The following is a 15,897-nucleotide window of genomic DNA, read 5'->3' on the forward strand; positions in this document are numbered from 1 at the left end:
ATGGGTTAAATGCAGAGGACAAATTTCACCACACCCAGGTGTGTGTGTGACGATCATTGGGACTTTAATCAAACTTTAATCTTTTTAATCAAACCTAAGTCAGGAGATTTTATGATTTGGCGTGATACAGATGGTTCGATAAACTTGTAATTTATGTGATAGTGATTTGATAAATGGTTTATTTAGAGTAGCAACGTCTATGTTGTTAGACTTAAGTACCGTAATTTTCAGACAAGAAGTCGGGTTTTATTTCATAGTTTGGGTGGGGGGGGCGACTTATAATGAGGAGCGACTTATGTGAATTTTTTCAAAAAGTTTCAAAAAAAAAGAGTGAAACCGCGATAAACGAACCGCGATGTAGCAAGGGATTACTGTAATTTTAATTTCAAGTGACGTCAGCAGCGCGGCGCGGCGGTTGTTTACAAAAAGGACAAAGATTGATCACGGGATGACGAAGATGACCTAGGGCCCCACGTACTACCAGCATCATTGATAAACGTGTTCTTTATGTTATAGTTACTTGAATCACTGTTAATGTTACGTCAGGCCCGTTCTCAGCTCCTCGTTTGTGTTTATGTCACGTTAGCATACCGTATCGTTTACCCTGTTGCTGGTTCATGTTTGTACTTAGTGTTGGATTTTATCAAATAAATTTCCCCCAAAATGCGACTTAAACTCTGGTGCGACATATACCGTATAGGCCCGAATATAAGATGATGTTTTTTGTATTGAAATAAGACTGAAAAGGTGGGGGTCGTCTTATATTCGGGGTCTAGACATTATACCCATTTTCACTTGTGCGCAGCGTTAAGTTAAAGGTTGCTGGTATCGAGCGAGTATGTTGCTGTGATCGTGAACGTCTTTGACACAAAGTGTGGACTATAAGCCGCACCAGCTAAAATCCGGGGATATTAGTTTTTTTCTTATACAAGCCGCACCGGACTATAAGCCGCACGTGCACACGAGTTTTTTTTACAAAGAAAGACAGTACACAGAAAGCCTTTTTAAAGTTTTAATAACATACTTTAACATGTCTTTCTAAACATTGCCTGTGACGCAGCAGTAGTACCGCAGCAACACGGAAGTGTGCATGCGAGTTATTAACAAAGAAAGACTGGACACAGAAAGCTTTTTTAAAGTTTTAATAACATACCTTAACATTTCTTTCCAAACACTGCCTGTGACGCGGCAGTAATAACGCAGCAACACGGAAGTAACACAGCACTAATAGGGTTTGATTAAATAAAACATACCGGTAAAAGTCACTGAGACGCAGCGGTAACACAGCAGCAACACTGTAGCACAGCACTAACAGGGCTGATTAAAAAAAGCATACAAGTAAAAGTAAAAAAAAAAGAGCTTCATCGTCTTCATCTTCCTCCTGTGCATTGAAACCATCGAAGTCTTCCGATTGGAATAGCGTTAGTTATCCTTTGCCACACACTTTCTCAGTATCTCTTTCGTCGTCGGTTTTATGCATTTCTTTTAGCATTTTCCATGATGAGGGTCTGTTCATGCTAATTTTATTCATGCACGAAGCGCTAAATTACATTAAACTAGCGAGCGACACATATAGCTCCAGAGTAGACGGGACCACGAAATAAAGAAAAGGGTGATGCAACACAATGTCATCAACATCGACTGCCTTTAGCTTAAAAGCGGCATCATATGCATTTCTTTTGTCCCCCATAATGACGGTTTGTGTATAAAAGCTTCCTTTCAGTAATGTCCGTCTTGATCTCGTTCTGTCTCTTCTTTGTGTGAATTATACGGCACTATTTGCCTGGCGGATGGACATGCGATCAACACACCACTATTCTCCCCAGTGTCTGACTTCATAAGTGTGTCTGACTTCATAAGTGTGTCTGACTTCATAAGACCAAGTCGGGTTGTTATGATGCGTCTAGTGCAGACATGGGCAAACTACGGCCCGCGGGCCACATCCGGCCCACAGGGCCGTTTAATCCGGCCCGCAAAACCTGAATAAATTGTATTATAAATTTGTTTGGGGTCATTTTCCCTGCAATTACTATGTTTCCCCAGTAGATGGGGAAGCGCCCGCCCGCGTATTTACTCCCGGGAGCCGTGTCAGAAAGCTCGGTGCACACTCACAAGTGCGTGTGCGTACTCAGTAGTACGTAGTAATTTCATCTATCAGTGCCGAATTTCGAGTGTAGGCTGTGACGTCAATATTCTCGTAATTCGCGCGCTGAGTTTTCAGATACAGTTTTACGCTAATGCCACCCACAAACCTTCCCCTGGAATCCTTCCATTAAAATGAGTGGCCCGAAGAAAAGAAAGGTGGACACTGAGTGCCGAATGTTAAAAAAGAGTGGAAGATTTGTCTCGACCTACGTGTGTGAGAAGACGTTCAGCCACATGAACGTCAACAAAGCCCGTCACAGATCTAGGTTAACGGACCGACACCTCGGCTCTATCCTAAGAATTACCACAACAAATTTTACTTCAGACTATGATGCACTAGCATAAAAGGGAAACCAACAATACTATTGATTTCTTTATTACTTTATTTAGATGTATTCTTTCATTGATTCTTCAAGATGATGTATTCGGTCAGAATGTTTGCCGTTGGATGTGATTTCGCCTCATTAGATAAACATTTTTTTAATGCTGTTAATAAATGCATTTGTTTTCAAAAAGCTTTTTTTAATACCCATGCTTTAGTATCTACTAAAAGTAAAAACCTTCTATGCAATGACCTTTACATGTCATTTATATTACTTCACACAAACACTACATCCATCTGCTCCTGGTTCGGCCCCCCGGTCAAAATTTAGAACCCAATTCGGCCCGCAAGTCAAAAGTTTGCCCACCCCTGGTCTAGTGTGTTGGTGGAGTGCCCAGTGCATGTCACTTCTCACTGTCAACCCTCACCGCTGGCTAGAAGTATGCAAACGGGGGAGCTGAGTGCGTAAGTCTCTCCCTGCCAGTACAAAGCCTCTCTAACAGCAAGCCCTATGTAGTGCCTCCACGCGGCGACACATGGTAACTGGGTACAACACGGACCCAGGCTAAACTACAAGGGACTCGGAGGAGGTTTGGCCCCTAGACGTGCGGCACGCAGGCCCACCGGTGTGTGGACACGCCCTGGTGCCCACGAACCAGCCCCCAACTATGGGTTAAATAGTACCACTGCCCAGTGGGCTCCTCGGGAGAGGAACGGGCTAAGGGCGTCAACCCCTACAGAAAATCAATTTCCCCTTGGGTTGGTGTCAGGAAGGGCATCCGGCTGTAAAAAGTTTTGCTCCAAAAATTTTCTCGGTATAGGACTCTCAACCACGAGATGGCCATGGACTGTCCCCGGTGGAAGAAAGCCATACTGAGAATCCAGTCCAACCCAGCGGCGCCTGGAACACGGACTTTAAACCGATGATGATGATGACCGTGTCATACATCCCTCCGCCCAGCAAAGCGGTGCCGCACAACAGCGGTCCACAGCCTTTTTACGAGTGTATAAAAGTGATCAAGTCATCACAAAAATCACGGAAAAAATCCTATATAAGCCGCACCGGACTATAAGCCGCAGGGTTCAAAATGTGAGAAAAAAGTCGCGGCTTATAGTCCGAAATTTACAGTATATACATTTCATTGTTACTACTGTCCACTGTTGTTCCGTTTGTCCGATCGCGGTTTGCTTCGTGTGCGCGCCGTTTGATTGACACCTCCAGCGCGCTCCTTTAAGTTTGCCTCGCATCGTACGAGTAGCCATTACGCAGAGGCACGGCGACGAACGGTCGCCAGCAAATGTATTTTGTTGTCTCGATTGATGACTTATGTTTGGTGTGTTGCCGAGAGTATTTCATTTATGGTTATTTATTATTATTATTTGCCAATAATTCAGTAAAGCGATCAAAACTGAACGTCTTCCTTCCTGTGTTCTGACCGACACCCGGGGGTGAAAATAGCATAACCATCCGAGCCAACCCCCTATACCAGGGGTGGGCAAACTTTTTGACTTGCGGGCCGAATTGGGTTCTAAATTTTGACCGGGGGGCCGAACCAGGAGCAGATGGATGTAGTGTTTGTGTGAAGTAATATAAATGACATGTAAAGGTCATTGCATAAAAGGTTTTTACTTTTAGTAGATACTAAAGCATGGATATTAAAAAAAAGCTTTTTGAAAACAAATGCATTTATTAACAGCATTAAAAAAACATTTCACCAAAAAACTCAGATTCTTATTAAATACGACACTGTTATGATGAATAACATTTTCCATCACTTCAGCGCCTGCAGGTCAGATTTATGAAATATGTTTATCTAATGAGGCGAAATCACATCCAACGGCAAACATTCTGACCAAATACATCATCTTGAAGAATCAGTGAAAGAATACATCTAAATAAAGTAATAAAGAAATCAATAGTATTGTTGGTTTCCCTTTTTTGCTAGTGCATCATAGTCTGGAGTAAAATTTGTTGTGGTAATTTTTCGGATAGAGCCGAGGTGTCGGTCCGTTAACCTAGATCTGTGACGTGCTTTGTTGACGTTCATGTGGCTGAACGTCTTCTCACACACGTAGGTCGAGCCTAATTGTCCACTCTTATTTAACATTCGGCACTCAGTGTCCACCTTTCTTTTCTTCGGGCCCCTCATTTTAATGGAAGGAATCCAGGGGAAGGTTTGTGGGTGGCATTAGCATAATGTTTAAAATCCTCCACTATAGTCCCCCTGCCCAAGAAACGCCACATCACCAGCCTCAATGACTACCGGCCAGTCGCACTCACCCCGGTGGTCATGAAGTGCTTTGAAAAGCTGGTACGGGGTCACATCACAGCACTCCTGTTCAGAGGTTTTGACCCCCACCAGTTTGCCTACAGGGCAAATAGATCCACAGAGGACGCAGTAGCTACAGCCCTCCACGCTGCACTGTCCCACCTGGAGCAGCCGGGGAGCTATGTGCGGATGCTCTTCGTGGACTTTAGCTCTGCTTTTAACACCCTCCTCCCCCACAGACTGGTGGACATACTGGAGGGCCTGGGACTTCCACATAATACTTGCAGGTGGATTAAGAGCTTCCTGACGGGTCGCAGCCAGAGGGTGAAAGTGGGCCGTCATACATCCACACCTCTCAGTCTTGGTACCGGCTCCCCACAGGGCTGCGTACTGAGCCCACTGCTTTACACGCTCTACACACATGCATGCACCCCCGCCCACCGCAGCAACACCATCGTGAAATTTGCGGATGACACAACCGTGGTGGGGCTCATCTCAAAGGGGGATGAGTCTGCCTACAGGGACGAAGTGGTCCAGCTATCGGAGTGGTGCGGAGAGAACAATCTGCTCCTAAACACGGCTAAAACCCAAGAACTGGTCATTGATTTTAGGAGGAAAAATAAAACGGACATTCCACCACTCATCATCGACGGGGTCTGTGTGAAGAGGGTGTCCTCCTTCCGCTACCTGGGAGTCCACATCGAGGAGGACTTCACCTGGGACGTGAACACCTCTGAGCTGCTTAAAAAGGCCCAACAGAGACTCTACTTTTTAAGGGTGCTGAGGAGGCACAGCATTACACGGAGACTGCTGGTGTCCTTCTATCGCTGCTCCATAGAAAGCACTTTAACGTACTGTATATGTGTTTGGTACTCCAGCTGCACTGCTGCTCAGAGGAAAAAGCTCCAAGGGGTCATCAACACAGCACAGAAGATCATTGGCTGCCCTCTCCCCACACTGGAAGACCTACACAGAACCCGCTGTCTCAAAAAAACACAGAACATTCTGAAGGACACTTCCCACCCTGGCCACTCCCTTTTCGAACTGTTGCCATCAGGCAGACGCTACAGATTAATTAGGTCGAGGACTAGCAGATTCGCCAACAGTTTTTACCCTACAGCGGTAGTCACATTGAATGCAGCTAAACGTAAATGATTATGTCTGTGTATGTTCTTCTGTGGGTTTTTAGCTTGTTTTTTTTATCTTTTTATTCTATTTATTCTATATATTTTTTATCGCATGCGCGGATCGGTTGGCACTTTTTAAATTTCGTTGTACATGTGACAATGACAATAAAGATCTATTCTATTCTATTCTATCTGAAAGCTCAGCGCGCGAATTACGAGAATACTGACGTCACAGCCTACACTCGAAATTCGGCACTGATAGATGAAATTACTACGTACTACTGAGTACGCACACGCACTTGTGAGTGTGCACCGAGGTTTCTGACACGGCTCCCGGGAGTAAATGTGCTTCCTCATCTACTGGGGAAACATGGTAATTGCAGGGAAAATGACCCCAAAAAAAATTAATATAATTTATTCAGGTTTGGCGGGCCGGATAAACGGCCCCGTGGGCCGGATGTGGCCCGCGGGCCGTAGTTTGCCCATGTCTGCCCTATACAGTCCTCAGGCTCCCCAACAATAGCGGTAGCAGTTTGCATTATTTTATTGCAACGTTTTTCCTTATTCAGATTTGTTTCAAGACTACAGTTAGACTTCACTTTGATGGTTAATGCAGTTATTGCAATTTTGTTGTTTTATCACAGTAGATTGGTTTATTTACATTTCAAAAACCAGAAGCCATTCATTTACAAATGTGATTGCACTTTAGTTTACATATTTAAATGTTTGGATATTATGATGTGATACAGTTTTTGCATGATTTGAATGAGTCAAAATAACATGCTTTTTCCCTCCAATATATTGTTATAATCATTTTTCAGATGTAATTATTTTCTGAATAAAAATTAAATTTAGTGTTCAAAAAGTCTTTTTTCAAACTTGAGTCTTGAAAAAGAGGGGGTCGTCTTATAATCGGGTTCGTCTTATATTCGGGCCAATACGGTATGTTTTTTCCCCTTTATGGTGCATTTTATTGCTGATGCGACTCGTACTCAGGAGCGACTTTTAGTCCGAAAAATATGGTACATTGTTTGATTTCACATGAATCGGTGCTTAATAATACCGAACCAAATTGATCCATACCAACAAAAAGTACCGTCGTCGGTACCCATCCCTAATCAGGAGGGAATAAAAATGCATTGGAAACTATTCACTTTTTATAGACAAGTGCTGAACATGATACAATACCTCTCAGCGTCGATTTTAATGGCCACACAGCATTTTTGAGCCGTCTCAGCAACGCTGTCATCCTCCCAGCTGGCTATCAGGTTTGCTGACTGCTCATCATTACCTATGAGCAGGTAATGCAGAGTAATTTACTGTAAAATATAATCTGTTATATGTTCCTCATCCAGGGTTAGTTGTCAAAATATGCGCAATTTACCCACTTGAAAGATATTTATTGATCCACCGAGGATTACATCTGAATTTTGTTTAATGATCACATGTTTTGCTTTTATTTTATTTCTATTTTGCTTTTATTTTATTTCATTTCTTAGGACATCAAGTTTCATTGCTTACGTTAGTCACTGGCAAACAGGTACATGAAGTGCGTTGATATTTGCATTTCACTTCGGTTAAGGATTATGAGAAATATATACAAAAAAATTGAAATTGTGATTGGAAGTCATAACAAAAATATTAGGAACAAAGTTTAATTTCTGAAACAGCCTTAGATTTATTAATGTTTCACTTTTCTCTGCACAAATTAACCTGTCAGTTTTAACTTTTTGAAATGCATAAAGCAATCATGGTATGACTTTAATATGCTTTTATTTTAGGGCCCGATGAGCGAACGCAAGTTTCTTATTTAAAATTATTCTTCTCCGTAAAGACTCACATTAGTGACGAACTAAACCTAAACCAAAACTCACCAATTTTTTCACGAACATCAGGCGCCACAAAAAAAATATTTTAAAGTTGCCAAGTTGCAAAGCAGCTTGTCGGTATAGAAAAAAAGGACTTTAGTGCCTGGCATGTTCGCCTCCTTCTCCGTGTGTGTAAATGATGGCTTCCAGGCAGAAAATTACTCACTGCCACGTAAGTGTACCTGCATGATGGTGGACTTGCACATAGGTACAATGATAAGGTAAAGGCGCAACCTAGAGAACTGATGAGATTTCTAAGTCAAGTCAGGACAGCCCTAATAATAACAGCAAGATTATAAATAAGCACGTACAGCTCTCCTGACTTAGAAGTGTAAGCCGTTCATTGCAGACCCTTTGATCTACCAAGAGAGCTGACGGTAGTTATCGTGACCTCTGTTTACATACCACCAGACGCTAACGTTAGCATAGCGCTTAGCATCCTGGTGACTCCGCTAAACAAACAGCAACTCACCCATCCTGATGGTGTCTTTATTGTTGCCAGCGATTTCAATCAGGTGTGTCTAAAGTTTGTGCTCCCTAAATTTGTCCAATATATAAACTGTGCCACCAGTAGGGAACAAAACATTGTACTGTGTTGATTCCAATCTCAAACAAACATACAAAACTATCCCACTCCCCCACCCCGCCGGCACCGACCACGTGTGGTTTTCCCTCACCCCCAACCCCCCCATACACCTTCCTCCTGGAAAACTAAACCACAAAGATAATTAAGACTTGGCCCGAGTATGCTTTCTTTCATCTGAAGGACTGCTTTGAGCACACAGATTGGGACGTATTAGACGAGGATCTACTGGAGCACACCGACACAGTCCTCTCCTACATAAACTGCAAAGACAGTAATAGTAAAGAAACACATTGGGCCCCACCAAAACCAGAAACCCTGGATGAACAGCAATGTCCACAATTTCTTCAAACTCTGCATCGCCTTTAGGTCTAATAACAAAATCCAATACAGTAAAGCCAGGGCCAACCTGAAGAGAGGCATCAAAGAGGCCAAACTATCCTTTAGAGCAGGGGTCGGGAACCTATGATATGGCTCTTTTGGTGACGGTGTATGGCTCGCGGACAAATCTGACATTTGTTTACACAATTGAAGTCAAATAATTTTGTTGTATTATCAAAGTAAAAATTAGACCCACTGAATTCAAAATGTTAAATTAGCTTTCAAAATATAAAATATGATCACATTTGCAATCCATCCCATCGGTTTTCTACCCCTGAAATCCACGGTTGCGTCCTATCAGCCAATCCCAGCTGCCCTTCGGTGTACAGAAGGTCGGACAAAAAAAGCGTGATTTTGACTGGACAATACGGTGCCTACGGGGTCGTGAGAGGTAAAATTCCATCCGCTCTATTTAAAATTTCAGCTGGCTAGTAGGTGTGTGCCAGGCAAGCAAGAAAGATGGCGAAGAGGAAAAAAGATGACGATTACTGAACATTTCAAGATTCAAGAGTTTTTTTATTCGCCATGTTTGAGCGTGCCAAACAAGGAATTTGACTTCGGTAAATCACAGCCTCTGTTCAACATTTAGGTGACTAACAACACTCAGGACAGTGTGCCTCTCCGCCGACAGCGTGAGGAGGACGCTTGCCGCTATCGACATCCGTAAGGCGGCGGGCCCGGACAACATCCCGGGTCGAGCTCTGAAGGACTGCGCTGGTGAGCTGACGGGTGTCTTCACGGACATCTTTAACACTTCCCTGCAGCAGGCCATCGTCCCGTCGTGTTTCAAAGCTGCCACCATCGTACCTGTGCCGAAGAAGCCTGCTCCGTCCTGCTTCAATGACTACCCCCCCGTGGCAATTACGCCCATCATCATGAAGTGCTTTGAGCAGCTTGTCTTGGAGCACATCCGGTCAGTTCTCCCCCCCACCATTGACCCCTTCCAGTTTGCGTACCGAGCCAAACGGTCCTCTGAGGATGCCATCTGCTCTGCCCTCCACTCGGCCCTCACCCACCTGGAGGGGAGGGACTCGTATGTGAGGTTGCTGTTTGTGGACTTCAGTTCTGCCTTCAGCACCATTGTGCCGCAGCGTCTCATCAGCAAACTTGACAAGCTGGGCCTCAGTACCTGCCTCTGCAACTGGCTACTGGACTTCCTCTGTCAGAGGCCACAGGTGGTACGTGTTGGCGACAAGATCTCCGCCAGCATCACGCTGAGCACAGGGGCCCCCCAAGGCTGCGTGCTCAGTCCGCTGCTCTTCACCCTCCTGACGCATGACTGCGCTGCCACCTGCAGCGGCAACCGCATAGTGAAGTTTGCTGACGACACGACTCTGGTGGGTCTCATCACCAAGGGAGACGAGACTCAATACAGGCTGGAGGTTGACCTTCTGACCGCGTGGTGCAGGGACAACAACCTCCTGCTGAACGTCGACAAGACCAAGGAGATTGTTGTTGACTTCCGGAAGGGTCACGCCCAACACCTGCCGCTGACCATCGACGGTGCTGTGGTGGAGCGAGTGAGCAGCGCCAGGTTCCTGGGGGTGCACATCAGTGAGGATCTCTCCTGGTCCACCAACACCGCATCGCTGGCGAAGAAGGCCCAGCGCCGCCTGTACTTCCTTCGGAAACTCAGGCGAGCGGGGGCTCCTCCGGCCGTCATGACTACTTTTTACCGCGGCACCATTGAGAGCGTCCTCTCCAGCTGTATTGCTGTCTGGGGTGGCAGCTGCACTGACCATGACTTGAAGGCCCTGCAGCGCATAGTGAAAACGGCTAGTAAGACTATTGGTGCTTCTCGCCCCTCCTTGAAGGACATTTACATCTCCCATCTCACCCGCAAGGCGACCAAGATTGTGAGTGATGTGAGTCCCCCGCTCACTCTTTGTTTGAACTTCTGCCCTCTGGGAGGCGGTACAGGAGCCTGCGCTCCCGCACCACCAGACTTTCCGACAGCTTCGTGCTCCAGGCTGTCAGGATCCTGAACTCGCTCCCCCTTTCGGCGTAGCGTCCTGTTCTTGCTGTCTGCTGTATGCACACTGGCTCGGTTTTGCCCCTCTTATTTAATGGGTTATTGGTCTATTATTTATTCATTGCTCATTTTATTTTATTTATTATTTATTATTTATGGTTTGTGCCTTCTTGTTTTTGTTCTGTGTCGCCTACTTGTATGTCTCGTCACCGTGGGATGGAGGAAACGGAATTTCGGTTTCTTCGTGTGTCTTGACATATGAAGGGATTGACAATAAAGCTGACTTTGACTTTTGACTTTGACATGTGAAAAATGGCAAATATTCTCAAACATTCCCTGATCTTAAACTCTCAAGAGGGCAAGGAAGAACTCAAAACTCCAGCTAGGGGAACTGAGAAACCTTAAGAGACCACAGATGGGAAGGTCCCTTATCCAGGATGACCAGGCTGCAATGGATGCAGAGAGGACACAAAGTACAAACAGTGTAGACAAATTCAAAAAAAGGTGTGGAGAGCAGGATGTTATTGCACAGCAATGACTCTGAGACTCTAAGAGTGGTGTGAGTTCATCAGAGCAACAGCCTGGGGGAAGAAGCTGTCTCTGTGTCTGCTGGTTTTGGTGTACCGAGCTCTATAACGCCATCCGGAGGGGAGTAGTTCAAACAGACTGCAACCTGGGTGAGAAGGGTCTGTAGAGATGTTCCTTGCACGTTTCCTGGTCCTGGAGAGGTACAAGTCTTGGATAGATGGGAGGTTGATCCCAATTATCTTTTCTGCAGTCCTGATTGTCCGTTGCAGTCTGTGCTTGTCTTGTTTGGAGGCCGATCCAAACCAGACAGTGATGGAGGTGCAGAGGACAGACTGGATGATGGCAGTGTAGAAGGTCTTCAGAAGCTCTCGCGGCAGGTTGAACTTCTTGAGCTGTCTCAGGAAGTACAGCCTCTGCTGGGCCTTCTTCCGGACAGAATCTATGTGGCCGGTCCATTTCAGGTCCCGAGAGATTGTGGTTCCCAGGAACTTGAAGGTGTCCGTGGAGAGAATAGTATTACTGCGGATAGTGAGGGGTAAAGGTGGTGAAGGGTCTCGCCTGAAGTCCACTGTCATCTCCACGGTCTTGAGCGGGTTCAGCTCCAGGTGGTTTTGGCTGCACCAGTGGACCAGCCGCTCCACCTCCTGTCTGTACGCAGTCTCATCACCGTCCTGGATCAGTCCGATGAGAGTGGTGTCGTCAGCATACTTCAGGAGCTTCACAGGAGAGTCACCTGAGGAGAAATCGTTGGTGTAGAGAGAGAAGAGCAGTGGGGAGAGAACGCACCCCTGAGGGGCTCCAGTATTGGTGGTCCGGGTGTCAGATGTGATGCCCCCCAGCCTCACACGCTGTCTCCTGTTGGTCAGGAAGCTGGTGATCCACTGACAGGTGGAGGCAGGCACCGCAAGCTGGATGAGCTTCCGTTGGAGGATGTCAGGAGCGATGGTGTTGAACGCCGAGCTGAAGTCCACGAACAGGATCCCGGCGTACGTTCCTGGGGAGTCCAGGTGGTGCAGGATGTAGTGCAGTCCCATGTTGACCGCATCGTCCACCGACCTGTTTGCCCGGTCAGTGCGACAGGTCTATAGTCATTCAAACCTGTGATGGTGGGCTTCTTGGCCACTGGAACGATGGTGGAGCTCTTGAAGCACGAGGGCACCTCACACAGCTCCAGAGAACGGTTGAAGATCCGTGCAAAGGTGGGCACCAGCTGCTCAGCGCAGACTTTCAAGCAGGAAGGTGACACGCCGTCTGGGCCCGGTGCCTTCCTGGTCTTTTGTCTCCGGAACAAAAGACCAGGAAGGCATTTCTGAGTGAGTGGACCATAGAATTCGCATTTGTAGAGAAAGGAGGCTCTGCTACGTGCCTCATATGCGATGACAAAATTGCATCAAAGAAACGCTCCAATATCAAGCGCCACTTTGAGACACGACATGCTACATTTGCGACCAAATACCCAGCTGGGGACAGCAGAAAGAAAGCGTGTGAAGAGCTCCAGAGGAAGGTCCAAGCTAATCAACAGCAACTCCGTGTATGGACCAGACAAGGTGACTTTAATTCAGCTAGTTTTGCTGGCGCATTAGCAATTGTGAGGAACGGAAAGCCATTCACGGATGGCGAGTATTTCAAAACATTTATGCTTGATGTGGCTCATGAACTTTTTGACGACTTCATGGACAAAGAAAAGATACTCAAATGGATAAAAGACATGCCTCTGTCACCAAGAACCGTTCACTATCGGGCCATTATGACTGATGAGAGCCTCAACGCCTGCATGAAGCTCAACCTCACCGCATATCAACCGGACTACAAAGCCATCAGCAAAACGATGCAGCCCCAGAAGTCTCATTAATGGTGAGGTTTTTTTCTAGGCTTCAATATTAAAATGTTATTAAAAAGAATACATTAGTACACTGAAAAAATGGTTGGTCTTAATTAAAATATATGCATTGTATTTAGCCTATTTTTATTTATTTATTTATTTTTTTTAAAATGGTATGACTCTCAAAGTAAATTATTTTTTTAAAATGGGCATTTATGGCTCTGTCCGCCAAAAAGGTTCCCGACCCCTGCTTTAGAGGATAGTTTGGCCTCAGGGGTGTCAAACGCCTTTCCTTGGGGGCCGCATTCCTACATGTTTTCCAAGTTTCCCTCATTAAACACACCTGATTCAAATGACCAGTTCATCCTCACGTTCTGGAGGAGCCTGATTTTGACATTTTTACATAAAAATTCTAAAATATTGCTTTTTATACCAGGTCTGATGTTTGTATAAAGTCTTATGAGTATATGCCCAGGTTCAGACCTTCAAAAACAATTATTTATTTTTTGTATTTATTTTTGGGGGGGGAAACAGCACATTGCCACAACAACCGTGTCTGGCAAAATAAATGCTTTTAGTAGTTTTTCATCCTAAACATTTTTAGAAGAAACACCCAAAGTTTGAAAACAATCAGATAAAATCTCCTGAAGATGTTCAATAAAATGTAACCTCTATTAGACCATATGGTGCCCAATTCCAAAATAAAGTAAAAATGGCAGTTTTCTCGTATGGCTGTCGTTCTCGTAACTGTTACATATGTGCCCCAATTTTCACAGATCAAGGTGAACTGTACAGTACGTTTTCTTTTTTTCTTTTTCTTTTTACACAAAAGTCGCGTGAGTCGGACGGATTCCGAAGCTTTGTTCGAGATCTGAGCAAAGATTTTCCGACAATTTAGGTCGAACTAATATGTCGAGTACCAAGGCCGTTGAGTTCCGGGTTTCGGTGTCGTCAGTACAGTGTTTGTAACGCAAGCTCACTTAAAGCCAATTGTGAACTCAACCACTTTGAAGTTTGAAACTGACTCTAAAAGTTTCTGTCCAAAAATCCTTGAATGGTAAATGGAGGATTGCTTTACAAAATAATTTGGGATCAAAGGCAATTTTGTTCATACACGGTTCGCAGTCCTGTGCCTAAACGCCGAATTTACACAGATACTGAGCGTTTAAGTAAGATCCTAAGCTCAATTTTGGCGGCGCAGGCTGTCTCGACCACAGTCCGCTGACACCAATATCGTTAATACAAACTATACTTTGGAGTTGAAATCTAATGTTTTTTGTTGCACACATTTTCAATTAGGGGGAGGCTAACTCGCTATGTACTCCTACTCATTTCACTGAAAATATTGCTAGGACGATCATATTGGCAAAAATAGAAGCACACACCTGTAATGACGATGACAAAGACAAACTTCCTCTGTTTAGCCAAATTAATGGCATCAGGTATGGATCCACTGAACCAAATCATCGTAAAGGTTACGCTCATACGATCACACACACGCAAGTACGGACACTTATCAAGACACGATTCGCGACGGCTGGGTAATCCATTGCGCGCATGCGCAGAATGCCAATCGGCCATCTTGGCTCGCTTACTACCGTAACTACACGAGTGCTGTGTCCAAATCCACAGCCTGCTCCCTTCTAAGGCCGGTGCAGTCACCTTTTCTTTTTTTTTTTTTTTTTTTTTGCTTTATCTAAAACAGAAATATACAAACAACATGGCATATCATGAACAATGAGAACACGAAATGTAAGGCACAAGGCACACAGTACCCAACAAAACAAAAATAAATAGACAAAGTATCACCAATAGGTAAACAAAACTAAACTAAACAAATCCACAAAGTAAAATAATAATTAAAAGGACAAAATAGCAAACTAGAGAATCAAACAAAATAAATAAATACAAAATAACCCAAAATCGCCCAATTAGAGGTCACCAAAAACATCTAACTCAGTGTATGCATCGAGTAAAGCTACTGCATTTTTCGTTTTCATCAACTTTAAGGAAGAGAGTGGAATAATTTTGGGATCATCAATAACTGCACTATTTATATTCAGTTGGTGAATGGTATTAAATTTCGATGTGTGTTTCTCTAATCTGAAAAAATACATGGAATTCTACTCGCCTTCCTCTATCCATCTTTTCCTCAAAAGAACAAAGGGCCCTTCAGCTTTTTGGCGCTAAAGCTCGTCAAGTTTGTACTGAAGGGTTCTAATTTGCAGTTTGTCCTTCTCAGAGACTTTGTCAGGTGGCAAATAACATCTAACTCAATGTATGCATCGAGTAAAGCTACTGCATTTTTCGTTTTCATCAACTTTAACACCTTCAACACCATTGTGCCGCAGCGTCTCATCGGCAAACTTGACAAGCTGGGCCTCAGTACCCGCCTCTGCAACTGGCTACTGGACTTCCTCTGTCAGAGGCCACAGGTGGTACGTGTTGGCAACAAGATCTCCGCCAGCATCACGCTGAGCACAGGGGCCCCCCAAGGCTGCGTGCTCAGTCCGCTGCTCTTCACCCTCCTGACGCATGACTGCGCTGCCACCTGCAGCGGCAACCGCATAGTGAAGTTTGCTGACGACACGACTCTGGTGGGTCTCATCACCAAGGGAGACGAGACTCAATACAGGCTGGAGGTTGACCTTCTGACCGCGTGGTGCAGGGACAACAACCTCCTGCTGAACGTCGACAAGACCAAGGAGATTGTTGTTGACTTCCGGAAGGGTCACGCCCAACACCTGCCGCTGACCATCGACGGTGCTGTGGTGGAGAGAGTGAGCAGCGCCAGGTTCCTGGGGGTGCACATCAGTGAGGATCTCTCCTGGTCCACCAACACCGCGTCGCTGGCGAAGAAGGCCCAGCGCCGCCTGTAC

General features: G+C 45.2%; 1 protein-coding gene across 2 annotated transcripts in view; it reads right to left on the reverse strand.

The window, feature by feature from the left end:
• The window catches only part of ubxn4 (UBX domain protein 4), a 109,791-nt gene extending 95,227 nt beyond the window's left edge, over positions 1 to 14,564 (reverse strand). The window contains exons 1-2 of one of the 2 annotated variants that reach the window (XM_037280648.1): positions 14,404 to 14,564; positions 7,053 to 7,155 (exon numbers count right to left, since the gene is read on the reverse strand). In XM_037280648.1, coding sequence (XP_037136543.1) covers positions 7,053 to 7,155; positions 14,404 to 14,503 — 203 coding nt within the window. In that variant the 5' untranslated portion in view covers positions 14,504 to 14,564. The remainder of the gene's footprint in view (positions 1 to 7,052; positions 7,156 to 14,403) is intronic. The other variant, XM_037280649.1, reaches the window with a different exon arrangement.
• Between the last annotated feature and the right edge of the window lie 1,333 nt (positions 14,565 to 15,897).

Source organism: Syngnathus acus, chromosome 21 (assembly GCF_901709675.1).
Source record: "Syngnathus acus chromosome 21, fSynAcu1.2, whole genome shotgun sequence".
Lineage (NCBI taxonomy): Eukaryota > Metazoa > Chordata > Actinopteri > Syngnathiformes > Syngnathidae > Syngnathus > Syngnathus acus.